At 54.4% G+C, this 18,533-nt stretch overlaps 1 protein-coding gene across 1 annotated transcript in view; it reads left to right on the forward strand.

The window, feature by feature from the left end:
* Positions 1-6,247: 6,247 nt before the first annotated feature.
* scn4ab (sodium channel, voltage-gated, type IV, alpha, b) overlaps positions 6,248-18,533 on the forward strand; it is a 34,592-nt gene continuing 22,306 nt past the window's right edge. Inside the window, exons 1-5 of the mRNA XM_056406283.1 lie at positions 6,248-6,319; positions 6,529-6,630; positions 8,624-8,980; positions 14,109-14,289; positions 14,474-14,710. Of these exons, the coding sequence (XP_056262258.1) occupies positions 6,275-6,319; positions 6,529-6,630; positions 8,624-8,980; positions 14,109-14,289; positions 14,474-14,710 (922 nt within the window). The 5' untranslated portion in view covers positions 6,248-6,274. The remainder of the gene's footprint in view (positions 6,320-6,528; positions 6,631-8,623; positions 8,981-14,108; positions 14,290-14,473; positions 14,711-18,533) is intronic.

The following is an 18,533-nucleotide window of genomic DNA, read 5'->3' on the forward strand; positions in this document are numbered from 1 at the left end:
TCTAACGGTCAGCGTGATGTCATCTAACGGTCAGCGTGATGTCCTCTAACGGTCAGCGGCGTGATGTCCTCTAACGGTCAGCAGCGTGATGTCCTCTAACGGTCAGCAGCGTGATGTCCTCTAACGGTCAGCGGCGTGATGTCCTCTAACGGTCAGCAGCGTGATGTCCTCTAACGTCAGCGTGATGTCCTCTAACGGTCAGCGGCGTGATGTCCTCTAACGGTCAGCGCGTGATGTCCTCTAACGGTCAGCGGCGTGATGTCCTCTAACGGTCAGCGGCGTGATGTCCTCTAACGGTCAGCAGCGTGATGTCCTCTAACGGTCAGCGCGTGATGTCCTCTAACGGTCAGCGGCGTGATGTCCTCTAACGGTCAGCGCGTGATGTCCTCTAACGGTCAGCAGCGTGATGTCCTCTAACGGTCAGCGCGTGATGTCCTCTAACGGTCAGCGCTGTGATGTCCTCTAACGGTCAGCAGCGTGATGTCCTCTAACGGTCAGCGGCGTGATGTCATCTAACGGTCAGCAGCGTGATGTCCTCTAACGGTCAGCGGCGTGATGTCCTCTAACGGTCAGCAGCGTGATGTCCTCTAACGGTCAGCGGCGTGATGTCCTCTAACGGTCAGCGGCGTGATGTCCTCTAACGGTCAGCGGCGTGATGTCATCTAACGGTCAGCAGCGTGATGTCCTCTAACGGTCAGCGGCGTGATGTCCTCTAACGGTCAGCGGCGTGATGTCCTCTAACGGTCAGCGGCGTGATGTCCTCTAACGGTCAGCAGCGTGATGTCCTCTAACGGTCAGCAGCGTGATGTCCTCTAACGGTCAGCAGCGTGATGTCCTCTAACGGTCAGCGGCGTGATGTCCTCTAACGGTCAGCGGCGTGATGTCCTCTAACGGTCAGCAGCGTGATGTCCTCTAACGGTCAGCGGCGTGATGTCCTCTAACGGTCAGCAGCGTGATGTCCTCTAACGGTCAGCGGCGTGATGTCCTCTAACGGTCAGCAGCGTGATGTCCTCTAACGGTCAGCAGCGTGATGTCCTCTAACGGTCAGCGGCGTGATGTCCTCTAGCGGTCAGCGTGATGTCCTCTAACGGTCAGCAGCGTGATGTCCTCTAACGGTCAGCAGCGTGATGTCATCTAACGGTCAGCGGCGTGATGTCCTCTAACGGTCAGCGGCGTGATGTCATCTAACGGTCAGCAGCGTGATGTCCTCTAACGGTCAGCGGCGTGATGTCATCTAACGGTCAGCAGCGTGATGTCCTCTAACGGTCAGCAGCGTGATGTCATCTAACGGTCAGCGGCGTGATGTCCTCTAACGGTCAGCAGCGTGATGTCCTCTAACGGTCAGCAGCGTGATGTCCTCTAACGGTCAGCAGCGTGATGTCCTCTAACGGTCAGCGGCGTGATGTCCTCTAACGGTCAGCGGCGTGATGTCCTCTAACGGTCAGCGGCGTGATGTCCTCTAACGGTCAGCAGCGTGATGTCCTCTAACGGTCAGCGGCGTGATGTCCTCTAACGGTCAGCGGCGTGATGTCCTCTAACGGTCAGCAGCGTGATGTCCTCTAACGGTCAGCGGCGTGATGTCCTCTAACGGTCAGCGGCGTGATGTCATCTAACGGTCAGCGGCGTGATGTCCTCTAACGGTCAGCGGCGTGATGTCCTCTAACGGTCAGCGTGATGTCCTCTAACGGTCAGCGGCGTGATGTCCTCTAACGGTCAGCGCGTGATGTCCTCTAACGGTCAGCGGCGTGGTGTCCTCTAACGGTCAGCAGCGTGGTGTACTCTAACGGTCAGCGTGATGTCCTCTAACGGTCAGCAGTGTGCTGTCCTCTAACGGTCAGCGGCGTGATGTCCTCTAACGGTCAGCAGCGTGATGTCCTCTAACGGTCAGCGGCGTGATGTCCTCTAACGGTCAGCAGCGTGATGTCATCTAACGGTCAGCAGCGTGATGTCCTCTAACGGTCAGCGGCGTGATGTCCTCTAACGGTCAGCAGCGTGATGTCCTCTAACGGTCAGCGGCGTGATGTCCTCTAACGGTCAGCAGCGTGATGTCCTCTAACGGTCAGCAGCGTGATGTCCTCTAACGGTCAGCGGCGTGATGTCCTCTAACGGTCAGCAGCGTGATGTCATCTAACGGTCAGCAGCGTGATGTCATCTACCGGTCAGCAGCGTGATGTCCTCTAACGGTCAGCAGCGTGATGTCATCTAACGGTCAGCAGCGTGATGTCATCTAACGGTCAGCGGCGTGATGTCATCTAACGGTCAGCGGCGTGATGTCATCTAACGGTCAGCGGCGTGATGTCATCTAACGGTCAGCGGCGTGATGTCATCTAACGGTCAGCGGCGTGATGTCCTCTAACGGTCAGCAGCGTGATGTCATCTAACGGTCAGCGGCGTGATGTCCTCTAACGGTCAGCGGCGTGATGTCCTCTAGCGGTCAGCAGCGTGATGTCCTCTAATGGTCAGCGGCGTGATGTCCTCTAACGGTCAGCAGCGTGATGTCCTCTAACGGTCAGCGGCGTGATGTCCTCTAACGGTCAGCAGCGTGATGTCCTCTAACGGTCAGCGGCGTGATGTCATCTAACGGTCAGCGGCGTGATGTCCTCTAACGGTCAGCAGCGTGATGTCCTCTAACGGTCAGCGGCGTGATGTCCTCTAACGGTCAGCAGCGTGATGTCCTCTAACGGTCAGCGGCGTGATGTCCTCTAACGGTCAGCAGCGTGATGTCCTCTAACGGTCAGCGCGTGCTGTCCTCTAACGGTCAGCAGTGTGATGTCCTCTAACGGTCAGCGGCGTGATGTCCTCTAACGGTCAGCAGCGTGATGTCCTCTAACGGTCAGCGGCGTGATGTCCTCTAACGGTCAGCAGCGTGATGTCCTCTAACGGTCAGCGGCGTGATGTCCTCTAACGGTCAGCGGTGTGCTGTCCTCTAACGGTCAGCACTGTGATGTCCTCTAACGGTCAGCAGCGTGATGTCCTCTAACGGTCAGCGGTGTGCTGTCCTCTAACGGTCAGCAGTGTGCTGTCCTCTAACGGTCAGCGGCGTGATGTCCTCTAACGGTCAGCGGCGTGATGTCCTCTAACGGTCAGCAGCGTGATGTCCTCTAACGGTCAGCGGTGTGCTGTCCTCTAACGGTCAGCGGCGTGATGTCCTCTAACGGTCAGCGGCGTGATGTCCTCTAACGGTCAGCGGCGTGATGTCATCTAACGGTCAGCGGCGTGATGTCCTCTAACGGTCAGCGGCGTGATGTCCTCTAATGGTCAGCGGCATGATGTCCTCTAACGGTCAGCGGCGTGATGTCCTCTAACGGTCAGCAGCATGATGTCCTCTAACGGTCAGCGGTGTGATGTCCTCTAACGGTCAGCAGCGTGATGTCATCTAACGGTCAGCGGCGTGATGTCCTCTAACGGTCAGCAGCGTGATGTCCTCTAACGGTCAGCAGCGTGATGTCCTCTAACGGTCAGCAGCGTGATGTCCTCTAACGGTCAGCAGCGTGATGTCATCTAACGGTCAGCGGCGTGATGTCCTCTAGCGGTCAGCAGCGTGATGTCATCTAACGGTCAGCGGCGTGATGTCCTCTAACGGTCAGCAGCGTGATGTCATCTAACGGTCAGCGGCGTGATGTCCTCTAGCGGTCAGCAGCGTGATGTCCTCTAACGGTCAGCAGCGTGATGTCCTCTAACGGTCAGCAGCGTGATGTCCTCTAACGGTCAGCGGCGTGATGTCCTCTAGCGGTCAGCAGCGTGATGTCATCTAATGGTCAGCGGCGTGATGTCCTCTAACGGTCAGCAGCGTGATGTCCTCTAACGGTCAGCGGCGTGATGTCATCTAACGGTCAGCAGCGTGATGTCCTCTAACGGTCAGCAGCGTGATGTCATCTAACGGTCAGCAGCGTGATGTCCTCTAACGGTCAGCGGCGTGATGTCCTCTAACGGTCAGCAGCGTGATGTCCTCTAACGGTCAGCGGCGTGATGTCATCTAACGGTCAGCGGCGTGATGTCCTCTAACGGTCAGCAGCGTGATGTCATCTAACGGTCAGCAGCGTGATGTCCTCTAACGGTCAGCGGCGTGATGTCCTCTAACGGTCAGCAGCGTGATGTCATCTAACGGTCAGCGGCGTGATGTCCTCTAGCGGTCAGCAGCGTGATGTCCTCTAACGGTCAGCAGCGTGATGTCCTCTAACGGTCAGCGGCGTGATGTCCTCTAACGGTCAGCAGCGTGATGTCATCTAACGGTCAGCAGCGTGATGTCCTCTAACGGTCAGCAGCGTGATGTCATCTAACGGTCAGCAGCGTGATGTCATCTACCGGTCAGCAGCGTGATGTCCTCTAACGGTCAGCAGCGTGATGTCATCTAACGGTCAGCAGCGTGATGTCATCTAACGGTCAGCAGCGTGATGTCCTCTAACGGTCAGCGGCGTGATGTCCTCTAACGGTCAGCAGCGTGATGTCATCTAACGGTCAGCAGCGTGATGTCCTCTAACGGTCAGCGGCGTGATGTCCTCTAACGGTCAGCAGCGTGATGTCATCTAACGGTCAGCGGCGTGATGTCCTCTAGCGGTCAGCAGCGTGATGTCCTCTAACGGTCAGCAGCGTGATGTCCTCTAACGGTCAGCGGCGTGATGTCCTCTAACGGTCAGCAGCGTGATGTCCTCTAACGGTCAGCAGCGTGATGTCATCTAACGGTCAGCGGCGTGCTGTCCTCTAGCGGTCAGCGGCGTGCGGTCAGCGGCATGCTGTCCTCTAGCGGTCAGCGGCGTGCGGTCAGCGGCATGCTGTCCTCTAGCGGTCAGCGGCATGCGGTCAGCGGCATGCTGTCCTCTAACGGTCAGCAGCGTGATGTCCTCTAACGGTCAGCAGCGTGATGTCCTCTAACGGTCAGCGGCGTGATGTCCTCTAACGGTCAGTGGCGTGATGTCATCTAACGGTCAGCGGCGTGATGTCATCTAACGGTCAGCGGCGTGATGTCATCTAACGGTCAGTGGCGTGATGTCATCTATCGGTCAGCGGCGTGATGTCATCTAACGGTCAGCGGCGTGATGTCATCTAACGGTCAGTGGCGTGATGTCATCTAACGGTCAGCGGCGTGATGTCCTCTAACGGTCAGCGGCGTGCTGTCCTCTAGCGGTCAGCGGCGTGCGGTCAGCGGCGTGCTGTCCTCTAGCGGTCAGCGGCGTGCGGTCAGCGGCGTGCTGTCCTCTAGCGGTCAGCGGCGTGCTGTCCTCTAGCGGTCAGCGGCGTGCGGTCAGCGGCGTGCTGTCCTCTAGCGGTCAGCGGCGTGCTGTCCTCTAGCGGTCAGCGGCGTGCGGTCAGCGGCGTGCTGTCCTCTAGCGGTCAGCGGCGTGCGGTCAGCGGCGTGCTGTCCTCTAGCGGTCAGCGGCGTGCGGTCAGCGGCATGCTGTCCTCTAGCGGTCAGCGGCGTGCGGTCAGCGGCATGCTGTCCTCTAGCGGTCAGCGGCGTGCTGTCCTCTAGCGGTCCGCGGCGTGCGGTCAGCGGCGTGCTGTCCTCTAGCGGTCAGCGGCGTGCTGCAGCTTGGTCTCTCCTTGTGTCTCAGACTTCGCAGGCCTCCAGCGGCCGTGTCCTCCGTGCTCGGTGCTGGTGGCCGACGTCCTCCTGAAGTGGAGCTGCTGTGGCTGCTGGCGGCGGCTCAAGCGCTGCCTCTACGTCGTCGTCATGGACCCGTTCGTCGACCTCGGGATCACCATCTGTATCGTCCTCAACACCGTCTTCATGGCCATGGAGCATTATCCAATGACGGAGGAGTTCGAGGAGCTTCTGAGCGTCGGAAATCTGGTCAGTCGGAGAGTGGGTTGGTTTTGGGGCGTGGTCTCCGCTCGCATGAGAGAACACGATGATGTCATCGCCTGTATTATTACAGACAACAACAGTCCGGAGATGATTCCATCACAGAACCATCAGTGGAACACCAGATGAGGCGTGTCCAATCAGGCTCATTCTGAGGTTCTGTGACTGCTTCATGGAAGTCAAAGACCTGTTCCCTTGTTGATGCAGAGAGAACGTTAGAGACTGAATGATCATGGTCTTTTGTCATAGCTGCTGAGTTCATGGCTGAAAATTACAGTACTGAAAATATTGAAAAGATCTTTATAAAAAAGAGATTTATTTTTCATGATGTTCTTTTGTGTATTGGCCGCCATCCGTTGTCACTCTGTCAGGCCGAGAGCACCGCGAGGGCACGACCCCCGTTCATTCAACAGCCTTTTTCTGCTAACCTCTGACCCCCCTCAGGTCTTCACAGGGATCTTCACAGCTGAGATGGTCCTAAAACTTGTGGCCATGGACCCGTACTACTACTTCCAGGTCAGAGCCCGTCTGTTTTCTGTTCTGCGGTCAACGACTTTTCCGAAGTTCTTTCACCTCATGACATTTGAAATCGAGCTCAATAAAAAGGTTGAAAAAGGCAAAAGACCCGATTGTTTGACTTTGTGGCTGCAGCTCAGCTCAGCGGGATGATTGGCAGCTGCTTCCACGGTGACGTGTGTGTGATTGTTCTGTTGCCATGGCTGCAGGTGGGCTGGAACATCTTTGACAGCATCATCGTCACCATGAGTCTGGTAGAGCTGGGATTGGCCAACGTTCAGGGCCTATCTGTGCTGCGCTCCTTCCGATTGGTCAGTGTGAATTATCATCACTTATTTGAGTTTTAAAACCAATTAGATTACTGTCTACCTGTCTGTCTACCTCTCTGTCTACCTGTCTACCTGTCTGTCTACCTGTCTGCCTGTCTGTCTACCTGTCTGTCTACCTCTCTGTCTACCTGTCTGTCTACCTGTCTGTCTACCTGTCTGTCTACCTCTCTGTCTACCTGTCTGTCTACCTGTCTGCCTGTCTGTCTACCTGTCTGTCTACCTCTCTGTCTACCTGTCTACCTGTCTGTCTACCTGTCTACCTGTCTGTCTACCTGTCTGTCTACCTGTCTGTCTACCTGTCTGTCTCCCTGTCTGTCTACCTGTCTGTCCACCTCTCTGTCTACCTGTCTGTCTGCCTCTCTGTCTACCTGTCTGTCTACCTGTCTGTCTGTCTACCTGTCTGTCTACCTGTCTGTCTGTCTACCTGTCTGTCTCCCTGTCTACCTGTCTGTCTACCTGTCTGTCTGTCTACCTGTCTGTCTCCCTGTCTACCTGTCTGTCTACCTGTCTGACTACCTGTCTGTCTGTCTACCTGTCTGTCTACCTGTCTGTCCACCTCTCTGTCTACCTGTCTGTCTACCCGTCTGTCTACCTGTCTACCTGTCCGTCTACCTGTCTACCTGTCTGTCTACCTGTCTGTCTACCTGTCTACCTGTCTGTCTCCCTGTCTACCTGTCTGTCTACCTGTCTGTCCACCTCTCTGTCTACCTGTCTGTCTACCCGTCTGTCTACCTGTCTACCTGTCCGTCTACCTGTCCGTCTACCTGTCTGTCTACCCGTCTGTCTACCTGTCTGTCTACCTGTCTGTCCACCTCTCTGTCTCCCTGTCTGTCTACCTGTCTACCTGTCTGTCTACCTGTCTGTCTCCCTGTCTACCTGTCTGTCTCTCTGTCTACCTGTCTGTCTATCTGTCTGTCTCTCTGTCTACCTGTCTGTCTATCTGTCTGTCTACCTGTCTGTCTACCTGTCTGTCTCCCTGTCTACCTGTCTGTCCACCTCTCTGTCTACCTGTCTGTCTACCTGTCTTTCCACCTCTCTGTCTACCTGTCTGTCTACATGTCTGTCTACCTCCCTGTCTACCTGTCTGTCTCCCTGTCTACCTGACTGTCTACCTGTCTGTCTACACGTCTACCTGTCTGTCCACCTCTCTGTCTACCTGTCTGTCCACCTCTCTGTCTACCTGTCTGTCTACCTCTCTGTCTACCTGTCTGTCTACCTGTCTGTCTACCTGTCTGTCTACCTGTCTGTCCACCTCTCTGTCTACCTGTCTGTCTACCTGTCTACCTGTCTGTCTACCTGTCTACCTGTCTGTCTACCTGTCTGTCCACCTCTCTGTCTACCTGTCTGTCTCCCTGTCTACCTGTCTGTCTACCTGTCTGTCTACCTGTCTGTCTACCTCTCTGTCTACCTGTCTGTCTACCTGTCTGTCCACCTCTCTGTCTACCTGTCTGTCTACCTCCCTGTCTACCTGTCTGTCTCCCTGTCTACCTGTCTGTCTACCTGTCTGTCTACCTCTCTGTCTACATGTCTGTCTACCTGTCTGTCTACCTGTATGTCTACCTGTCTGTCCACCTCTCTGTCTACCTGTCTGTCTACGTGTCTGTCCACCTGTCTGTCTACCTGTCTGTCTACCTGTCTGTCTGCCTGTCTGTCTACCTGTCTACCCGTCTGTCTACCTGTCTGTCTCCCTGTCTACCTGTCTGTCTCCCTATCTACCTGTCTGTCTACCTGTCTGTCTACCTCTCTGTCTACCTGTCTGTCTGTCTACATGTCTGTCTACCTCTCTGTCTACCTGTCTGTCTGTCTGTCTGTCTATCTACCTGTCTGTCTACCTGTCTGTCTGTCTGTCTACCTGTCTGTCTACCTGTCTGTCTGCCTGTCTGTCTGCCTGTCTACCTGTCTGTCTGCCTGTCTGTCTGCCTACCTGTCTACCTGTCTGTCTTCTCACCTGTTCTCCTGCCTGACTCATGTCCAGATGCGAGTGTTTAAGCTGGCGAAGTCGTGGCCGACCCTCAACATGTTGATAAAGATCATCGGGAACTCGGTGGGTGCTCTGGGGAACCTGACTCTGGTCCTGGCCATCATCGTCTTCATCTTCGCTGTTGTGGGCATGCAGGTTTTTGGGAAGAACTACAAAGACTGCGTCTGTCGCATCGCACTTGACTGCGAACTCCCCCGCTGGCACATGTACGACTTCTTCCACGCCTTCCTCATCATATTCAGGGTCCTGTGTGGCGAGTGGATTGAGACCATGTGGGACTGCATGGAGGTCTCGGGTCAGACCATGTGTCTGATCGTCTTCATGATGGTCCTTGTTATCGGAAACCTGGTGGTGAGTCCCTGTCTTCACAAAGATACGAAGCATGTGTCTATGTTTAGAGTGCCTGAGTGTGACCGGCCCCGTTTATTGATCACTGGTTCCGGAGGTCCACCGCTAAGCTAAGCATGACTCGGCTCGTCTTTTTCTCTTGGGCTCTTGTTCACTGAAGAGGGAGGAGCTGCAGGCCGGCTGAGTGCTGCCTGAGGGCGGAGGTCCTCTTCATGGCCATCCTGCTGATACACTGGCCTCGTCTGTGGATGACCGTCGCCATGACGACAATAACTCATCGCTCTCCCAACACATTGCCGTCTCTTCCTCGTGGTGTTAGGCCGATGGTTACGAAGGTGTAACCCGAGTTCTCCGACCACAGGAGCCTGATCCACTCACTGTGTTCCGGCTCAATGAGCTTGTGATTGTGATTGAGGGGAGTATTACCCAGAGTGCAGTGCAGTACAGGTTCTGTCTGGGTTCAGTATTGTAGGCCTCCATCCGGCCCGCTGTCGCAGCAAACTGATCGAGGTCTGGGGTCAAAGGTTGGGGGTCAAGCTTGATGGGGAACACAGAAACTGAAAACCAGGTCTGACAGTTCTAAACAAATCAAAGTCCAGGTCCTGCATCTAGCCCTGGTCTCGTTTCAGGTCCTGAACCTGTCCCTGGTCTCGTTTCAGGTCCTGAACCTGTCCCTGGTCTCGTTTCAGGTCCTGAACCTGTCCCTGGTCTCGTTTCAGGTCCTGAACCTGTCCCTGGTCACGTTTCAGGTCTAGAACCTGTCCCTGGTCACGTTTTAGGTCCTGAACCTGTTCCTGGTCTCGTTTCAGGTCCTGAACCTGTCCCTGGTCTCGTTTCAGGTCTAGAACCTGTCCCTGGTCACGTTTCAGGTCTAGAACCTGTCCCTGGTCACGTTTCAGGTCTAGAACCTGTCCCTGGTCACGTTTTAGGTCCTGAACCTGTTCCTGGTCTCGTTTCAGGTCCTGAACCTGTCCCTGGTCACGTTTCAGGTCCTGAACCTGTTCCTGGTCTCGTTTCAGGTCCTGAACCTGTCCCTGGTCACGTTTCAGGTCTAGAACCTGTCCCTGGTCACGTTTTAGGTCCTGAACCTGTCCCTGGTCTCGTTTTAGGTCCTGAACCTGTCCCTGGTCACGTTTCAGGTCTAGAACCTGTCCCTGGTCACGTTTTAGGTCCTGAACCTGTCCCTGGTCTCGTTTCAGGTCCTGAACCTGTCCCTGGTCTCGTTTCAGGTCTAGAACCTGTCCCTGGTCTCGTTTCAGGTCCTGAACCTGTTCCTGGTCTCGTTTCAGGTCCTGAACCTGTTCCTGGTCTCGTTTCAGGTCCTGAACCTGTCCCTGGTCTCGTTTCAGGTCCTGAACCTGTCCCTGGTCTCGTTTCAGGTCCTGAACCTGTCCCTGGTCACGTTTCAGGTCTAGAACCTGTCCCTGGTCACGTTTTAGGTCCTGAACCTGTCCCTGGTCTCGTTTCAGGTCCTGAACCTGTCCCTGGTCTCGTTTCAGGTCCTGAACCTGTCCCTGGTCTCGTTTCAGGTCCTGAACCTGTCCCTGGTCTCGTTTCAGGTCTAGAACCTGTCCCTGGTCTCGTTTCAGGTCCTGAACCTGTCCCTGGTCTCGTTTCAGGTCCTGAACCTGTCCCTGGTCTCGTTTCAGGTCCTGAACCGGTCCCTGGTCTCGTTTCAGGTCCTGAACCTGTCCCTGGTCACGTTTCAGGTCTAGAACCTGTCCCTGGTCTCGTTTCAGGTCTAGAACCTGTCCCTGGTCTCGTTTCAGGTCCTGAACCTGTCCCTGGTCTCGTTTCAGGTCTAGAACCTGTCCCTGGTCTCGTTTCAGGTCTAGAACCTGTCCCTGGTCTCGTTTCAGGTCCTGAACCTGTCCCTGGTCTCGTTTCAGGTCCTGAACCTGTCCCTGGTCTCGTTTCAGGTCTAGAACCTGTCCCTGGTCTCGTTTCAGGTCCTGAACCTGTCCCTGGTCTCGTTTCAGGTCCTGAACCTGTCCCTGGTCTCGTTTCAGGTCCTGAACCTGTCCCTGGTCTCGTTTCAGGTCTAGAACCTGTCCCTGGTCTCGTTTCAGGTCCTGAACCTGTCCCTGGTCTCGTTTCAGGTCCTGAACCTGTCCCTGGTCTCGTTTCAGGTCTAGAACCTGTCCCTGGTCTCGTTTTAGGTCCTGAACCTGTCCCTGGTCTCGTTTCAGGTCCTGAACCTGTCCCTGGTCACGTTTCAGGTCCTGAATCTGTCCCTGGTCTCGTTTCAGGTCCTGAACCTGTCCCTGGTCTCGTTTCAGGTCTAGAACCTGTCCCTGGTCTCGTTTTAGGTCCTGAACCTGTCCCTGGTCTCGTTTCAGGTCCTGAACCTGTCCCTGGTCTCGTTTCAGGTCCTGAACCTGTCCCTGGTCTCGTTTCAGGAGCTGAACCGGTCCCTGGTCTCGTTTCAGGTCCTGAACCTGTCCCTGGTCTCGTTTCAGGTCCTGAACCTGTTCCTGGTCTCGTTTCAGGTCTAGAACCTGTCCCTGGTCACGTTTCAGGTCCTGAACCTGTTCCTGGTCTCGTTTCAGGTCCTGAACCGGTCCCTGGTCTCGTTTCAGGTCCTGAACCTGTCCCTGGTCTCGTTTTAGGTCCTGAACCTGTCCCTGGTCTCGTTTCAGGTCCTGAACCTGTCCCTGGTCTCGTTTCAGGTCCTGAACCTGTCCCTGGTCACGTTTCAGGTCTAGAACCTGTCCCTGGTCTCGTTTCAGGTCTAGAACCTGTCCCTGGTCTCGTTTCAGGTCTAGAACCTGTCCCTGGTCTCGTTTCAGGTCCTGAACCTGTCCCTGGTCTCGTTTCAGGTCCTGAACCGGTCCCTGGTCTCGTTTCAGGTCCTGAACCTGTCCCTGGTCTCGTTTCAGGTCCTGAACCTGTCCCTGGTCTCGTTTCAGGTCCTGAACCTGTCCCTGGTCTCGTTTCAGGTCCTGAACCTGTCCCTGGTCTCGTTTCAGGTTCTGAACCTGTCCCTGGTCTCGTTTTAGGTCCTGAACCTGTCCCTGGTCTCGTTTCAGGTCCTGAACCTGTCCCTGGTCTCGTTTCAGGTCTAGAACCTGTCCCTGGTCTCGTTTCAGGTCCTGAACCTGTCCCTGGTCTCGTTTCAGGTCCTGAACCTGTCCCTGGTCACGTTTCAGGTCCTGAACCTGTCCCTGGTCTCGTTTCAGGTCCTGAACCTGTCCCTGGTCTCGTTTCAGGTCCTGAACCTGTCCCTGGTCTCGTTTCAGGTCCTGAACCTGTCCCTGGTCTCGTTTCAGGTCTAGAACCTGTCCCTGGTCTCGTTTCAGGTCCTGAACCTGTCCCTGGTCTCGTTTCAGGTCTAGAACCTGTCCCTGGTCTCGTTTCAGGTCCTGAACCTGTCCCTGGTCTCGTTTCAGGTCCTGAACCTGTCCCTGGTCTCGTTTCAGGTCCTGAACCTGTCCCTGGTCACGTTTCAGGTCCTGAACCTGTCCCTGGTCTCGTTTCAGGTCCTGAACCTGTCCCTGGTCTCGTTTCAGGTCCTGAACCTGTCCCTGGTCTCGTTTCAGGTCCTGAACCTGTCCCTGGTCTCGTTTCAGGTCTAGAACCTGTCCCTGGTCTCGTTTCAGGTCCTGAACCTGTCCCTGGTCTCGTTTCAGGTCCTGAACCTGTCCCTGGTCTCGTTTCAGGTCCTGAACCTGTCCCTGGTCTCGTTTCAGGTCCTGAACCTGTCCCTGGTCTCGTTTCAGGTCCTGAACCTGTTCCTGGTCTCGTTTCAGGTCCTGAACCTGTCCCTGGTCTCGTTTCAGGTCTAGAACCTGTCCCTGGTCTCGTTTCAGGTCCTGAACCGGTCCCTGGTCTCGTTTCAGGTCCTGAACCTGTCCCTGGTCTCGTTTCAGGTCCTGAACCGGTCCCTGGTCTCGTTTCAGGTCCTGAACCTGTCCCTGGTCATGTTAGAGTTGGACAGCGACACACCACCTGGACGACACTCACTGGAGGAAAGAGCGGTAGACTTCTACTTTAAATCTATAAAGCGTTTATTCAAAATCAGGATACAAAATAGACAATCATGCGCATGGACCCAAATCCAAACCTGTTACCAATGGCTTCAGGGCTGGAGAAGGGATGCCGGTTCGGAGTGTTCGGCCATTTTAAATACCCGAACGGACCAGTTCTGATTGGTCAGGAGATAAGGGGTGGGGTTTTCTCATTGGCCCTTGTTTCTCTACTTCCGCCGTTGTTGCTCCTTCATTGGTTCTTGTGGTCTGCCAATGCGTTCATATGTTGTGAAAGGAAAAGAGAGAAGGGGAGGTAGTTGATTTAATAGTCCCTCTCTTGTAAGAAGACTTCCTTCGGGCCTTATCTCTTCAGGGATGAGGCCTGGATCTTCTCCGAAGGTCGTCCACACACCGGGGGGGGCTTCTTCCCACGTGTGAGTGTGTGCGTGTGAGGGGGATCGGTGAAGGGGGGGGTCAGTGAGGAGAGACAGTGAGGGCTTAAAGTGTCCAAAAAAGAGAATAAATGGCCCCATCTGGACCCTTGTTATCTATCCTCCCGACGAGGTAAGGACTGTGATTGCTCTTTCTAAACTATGAATACAATGAGCTCTTTCTCTAGTCATCTTCTTTGATGAGTGCAGTGCAGAAGGGGGGTTTACATCAACATTCCTTAGGTGTCACTGTTATCTTTCTTTAGATCAGCTCAGACACCAGAGTGCTCCGCTGGAGATTTTAACTTCCATTCAGTGTTTTCCATCTTACACATAATATTTATGCAAACAATACTAGGCTGTGCTAAGCTATAATATATATTCTTTACAGTCACGTTTCAGGTCCTGAACCTGTCCCTGGTCTCGTTTCAGGTCCTGAACCTGTCCCTGATCACGTTTCAGGTCCTGAACCTGTCCCTGGTCTCGTTTCAGGTCCTGAACCGGTCCCTGGTCTCGTTTCAGGTCCTGAACCTGTCCCTGGTCACGTTTCAGGTCCTGAACCTGTCCCTGGTCTCGTTTCAGGTCCTGAACCTGTCCCTGGTCTCGTTTCAGGTCCTGAACCTGTTCCTGGTCTCGTTTCAGGTCCTGAACCTGTTCCTGGTCTCGTTTCAGGTCCTGAACCGGTCCCTGGTCTCGTTTCAGGTCCTGAACCTGTTCCTGGTCTCGTTTCAGGTCCTGAACCTGTTCCTGGCCCTGCTGCTGAGCTCTTTCAGTAACCTGGCGGCTCCAGAAGACGAGGGGGAGAACAACCTGCAGATCGCCATGAACCGGATCAGTCGGGCTGCGTCTTGGATCCTGGAACAGATCTGGACTATCACTGGAAAGAAGAACCACGTAGACCCAGACCACATCGGTGGGACCAGACCTGGTACTACAGCAGATACTCTATGTATTGATTGTTTCAGGTGTTTTGATTGTTTATATTCAGATTAAATATTCACTATGATTTCAAACCGTTGAAGTTCTTTAAATCATGAATTCATGACTGAATGTATTTTGACTAACTGGTTTTTCATATTTGTGAATTTCCTCGTTAGCGGTCGACAGTGAGGAAGACAATCGGACGACGAAGGTGATCTTACCTTTGACCTTTGTGACCTCAAGCCAGGCGGGGCCAGAGGTCAAGAACCTCGACTGTAACCATGGCAACCTGACAAACAACGATGACATCATTCCCTGTCTGACGGTCCCGATCGCCGAGGCTGAGTCCGACTTTGAGATCCGTGACAATGATGATGAAGAGGACGAAGAAGAGAATGAAGAACAGCACTCCCATGTAAACGCAAGTTACGTATGTAACTATGGTTCTATGAATCCTGGATGACCGCCAGAGGCGGTGCTTAGCACTGGATATCTTCCGTCTTGCGCATAGCAGGTCGAGTATTAATAACGACAAAGTCACCCGTGACCTCGGATGACCCGCCCACCGGGTATAAGTTCCGGTGTCATCCCGAGATCAGTTCTACGGAATCTTCTCGCGAACTCACGAGATTCCGAGTGACCAAGAACTCTGGCGGTCATCCAGGATTCATAGAACCATAGTTACATACGTAACTTGCGTTCTATTTCATCCTTCCTGACCGCCAGAGGCGGTGCTTAGCACTGGATGACTTATATCAACAGAGTCACGAGGAATCCCAAGGAAACTACCTCATATGACTCAAGCAGAGGATCTGGACGGAGAACCACCTGCAATGCATGGAGGGTGTTCCCGTTCACTCTGTAGTCTCTGGTGAATGTGCTCAACGATGCCCCTGAGGCTGTTGCATACATATACACCTATATTCCCTACAGGCATACCTCTCAGGGTCGCCCGTGATGTGGGAACGCTGTTGGTAGAACACCCTGCTCTGGATGGCAGAGCACGGACGTTCACCACCTATGCACAGGCAATGGCCTCCACTATCTAGTGGAACAGGCACTGTTCTGCAGTGGCATAGCCCTTCTTAGATCCACCCTAACTGACTAGTTATGGTGGTCAAGCTGTGCAGGCTGGACAGGCTGGTTGAGACCCGAGCGTGCCAGCACCTTTGGGGGAAGCCACTGCCTTAGGCCGCAGTGTGACACCCGAGCCCTCCGAGTTCCCCTCAGACAAGGCTCATTGACCGACAGGGCGTGTAGCTTGCCTACTTGCTCTGCCGCAGTTATGGCAAGGATGAAAGGTCTTTGCCGACAGCAACCACAGCTCTGCCTCTGCCAAGGGTTCGAAGGGATGACGGAGGCGTGAGTACCGTAGGCACGAGGCACCGTACTGGGTCCCTCCGTCCGCTGGTCGGGAAGCGGCTTCGATCTGCACATGTCTTGTAGACGGATAGCACTCTGGCGTTTAGAATAGTCCTTTGGACTGATTCTGTTCAGCTGCTTCTGCTCTCCTGCGGCCAAGCCCTTTGTTGGGCACGGCCGGGATTGGGATGGCAGGTCCCACCATCTAGCTGTGCTAGGGGTCCCGCATGTCAGCGAGGCACTGTGGCGTCTCACAGCGAAGTCTGTGCAGCCAGGGGAACCAAGTCCTGGCTGGACGCAAGGGGGCCACCAGCAAAATTCGGTGGCCCTGTTGAAGACCCCGAGTAGTTGGCAAGATCAGCGGAAATGTGGGGAACGCCCTGGTTCCGTTCTCCTGGTCGATATCTCGCCCGACCATTGGTCAGGTGAAGGATTACCGGAGTAAGAAAAGTCAGAAGGGCACGGGAGCTCCGTAGCAGCTCTGCAGCCCTAGAGACCCCTGGAGGTTCAAGTCAACACGTGGTTGAGGCGATGTCTCGCCCAACAAGTACATATTCCCTCCCAAGTATGGCAGGAACTGTTTGAGCGCTAGGTGCATGGCCTGTGGCTCCAGACCCAAGTGTCGCGAATAGACTGTCCTCTGGAAGTCCTGTACCGCCAGACTGCGCCCCACCTTGAGAGGCGGGAGTCTGCTGTGGCGACCTCCCGGTGGGGCGGACCCCTTCCCTGAGGATACCCTTGCAACTGGTCGGCTGGCCTGGAGCTGACCTGACCTGTCTGTTGGGGTGCTAGCAGGAGCTAGAGCGAGCGCACTCCGCTACTGCAGCGCAGGTCCTGTGGAGCAGGACAGAGACAGCCCGTCTAGTGAGGGGAGAGCGTAACGCTGCCCTCACTCGTACGGTAGCTGTAGCTGCTGGGGGTCGCAGCAGTAGGACTCTGCTACTGTGGCCCAGGTCCTGTGGAGCAGGACGGAGACAGCCCGTCTAGTGAGGGTATCAGCCACCACTGCCCTCACTAGTACGGTAGCTGTAGCAGCTAGGGTCGCAGCAGTAGCACTCCGCTACTGTGGCCCAGGTCCTGTGGAGCAGGACAGAGACAGTCCGTCTAGAGCGAGGACACCTCTTCAATACAGTAGCTGTGATTACTGGTGTCCTATCAGTAAACTTAAGCGAGAGCACTCTGTTACTGTGGAAACGGGTACCGTGGAGACAGTTTAGAAAGCGGTCTAGAGAACAGCCTCTCTAGAGAGAGGAAGTGAGGACACGCTTGACTAGTACAGTAGCTGTGATTACAAGCATCCCACGAGTAGCCTGGGCGAAGGCCTGTGCTACGGGGGAGCAGGTCCTGTGGAAACAGTCGTAGTGAGAGGGCAGGTCTCTTCGAGGACCCTCTCCACTAGTATGGCCACTGTACTTACTGGTGTCCTCCCAGTAAGCCTGAGCGAGAGCTCTGCGCTACTGTAGACGCTGATCCCGTGAGCACGGGTCAGAACCCAGCATGTCTAGTGAGAGAGTGAGGACACACTTCACTCCTCTGGTCTGTCAGCATTAGCGTGGCAGCCTGAGTGGAGACGCTCTGCTAGCTGCAACAACGGCGATGTCATGGAGGTACATGTGCACGTATGCATCAGTATCGACTTATAGCCTCCCTAGCGTCCCCCCGGTGAGCCTGAGCGGGACGCTCTGCTCACTGGAAGCCGGTAGCAGTGTAGCAGTGTGGCATCCAGCCGCAACGAGCGGACGCGCTCTCGTTAGCGCTGTAATCGCCCACAGTAGCCTGAGCGAGAGCGCTCCGCTACTTGGGCCGAGGTCCTGTGGAACAGGAGGTAGCTGTCGGATTTAGCGTAGGCTCCGTTAGCCTGAGTGGACACACTCTGCTAGCTATGCACGGCGGCAATGCTACCATAGTCAACACACACGCTATCCCACCGCTACAGAGAGCCGGTCGCGCCGGTGTAGCAGCCTGGCGACACCGAGCGGACGCGCTCTCGTTAGCACACAGTTAGCAGGAACGAGAGCTCTGCTCCTGTGGGATATGCCGTCATAGACAACAATTGTATTCGATCTCACCCGATTGAAGCTTCGCGGTGAAGGTGCTCTGGTGAAGACCGAGAAAAACCCGTGCGTTCTCCGGTCCGCCGTAGAGAATGCAACGTCCTCCTCCTCGGAGGAGAGCTCGTCGCAGCCTCTGGAGGGCGACGGATCGCAACTCCGACCATTTGGTCACAAGGCTCCCCGCGACGAGCTTCAGTTCAACTTCAGCTTTAGCTGATGCTAACGTAGTAATTCCGTTAGCCTGCATTTGCGAGAAGATGAAAAAGAACTGATCTCGGGATGACACCGGAACTTATACCCGGTGGGCGGGTCATCCGAGGTCACGGGTGACTTTGTCGTTATTAATACTCGACCTGCTATGCGCAAGACGGAAGATATCCAGTGCTAAGAACCGCCTCTGGCGGTCAGGAAGGATGAAATAGAACATTATTCCGGTTTTTTTGCATTTTATTCTATTTTATTTTATTCAATTCTATTTTATTTTATTCAATTCTATTTTATTTTATTCAATTCTATTTTATTGTTCCTAAATTTCTGCATTTCACCTAAGATTGAACTCTAGTGCATCAAGTTGAGATAAAATGTGAACACAAATATCTGCGTTACATTTATGTTAATGCGGATATTTATGTTACAAGATATTGGAAGATTAAAACATCGATTGCAAATAAACAACATTAGACTACAATAAAACATCACAATACATACAGGACTAGAACAGGAAACACACTCGATCCAGTTCTTTTTGTAGAGCCCAATGTTACAAATTAGCCTGTACACATAGACATCCCTGACCTTTGACCTTTGGCCTCTAACCCAA

This window comes from Pseudoliparis swirei, chromosome 23, assembly GCF_029220125.1.
Source record: "Pseudoliparis swirei isolate HS2019 ecotype Mariana Trench chromosome 23, NWPU_hadal_v1, whole genome shotgun sequence".
Lineage (NCBI taxonomy): Eukaryota > Metazoa > Chordata > Actinopteri > Perciformes > Liparidae > Pseudoliparis > Pseudoliparis swirei.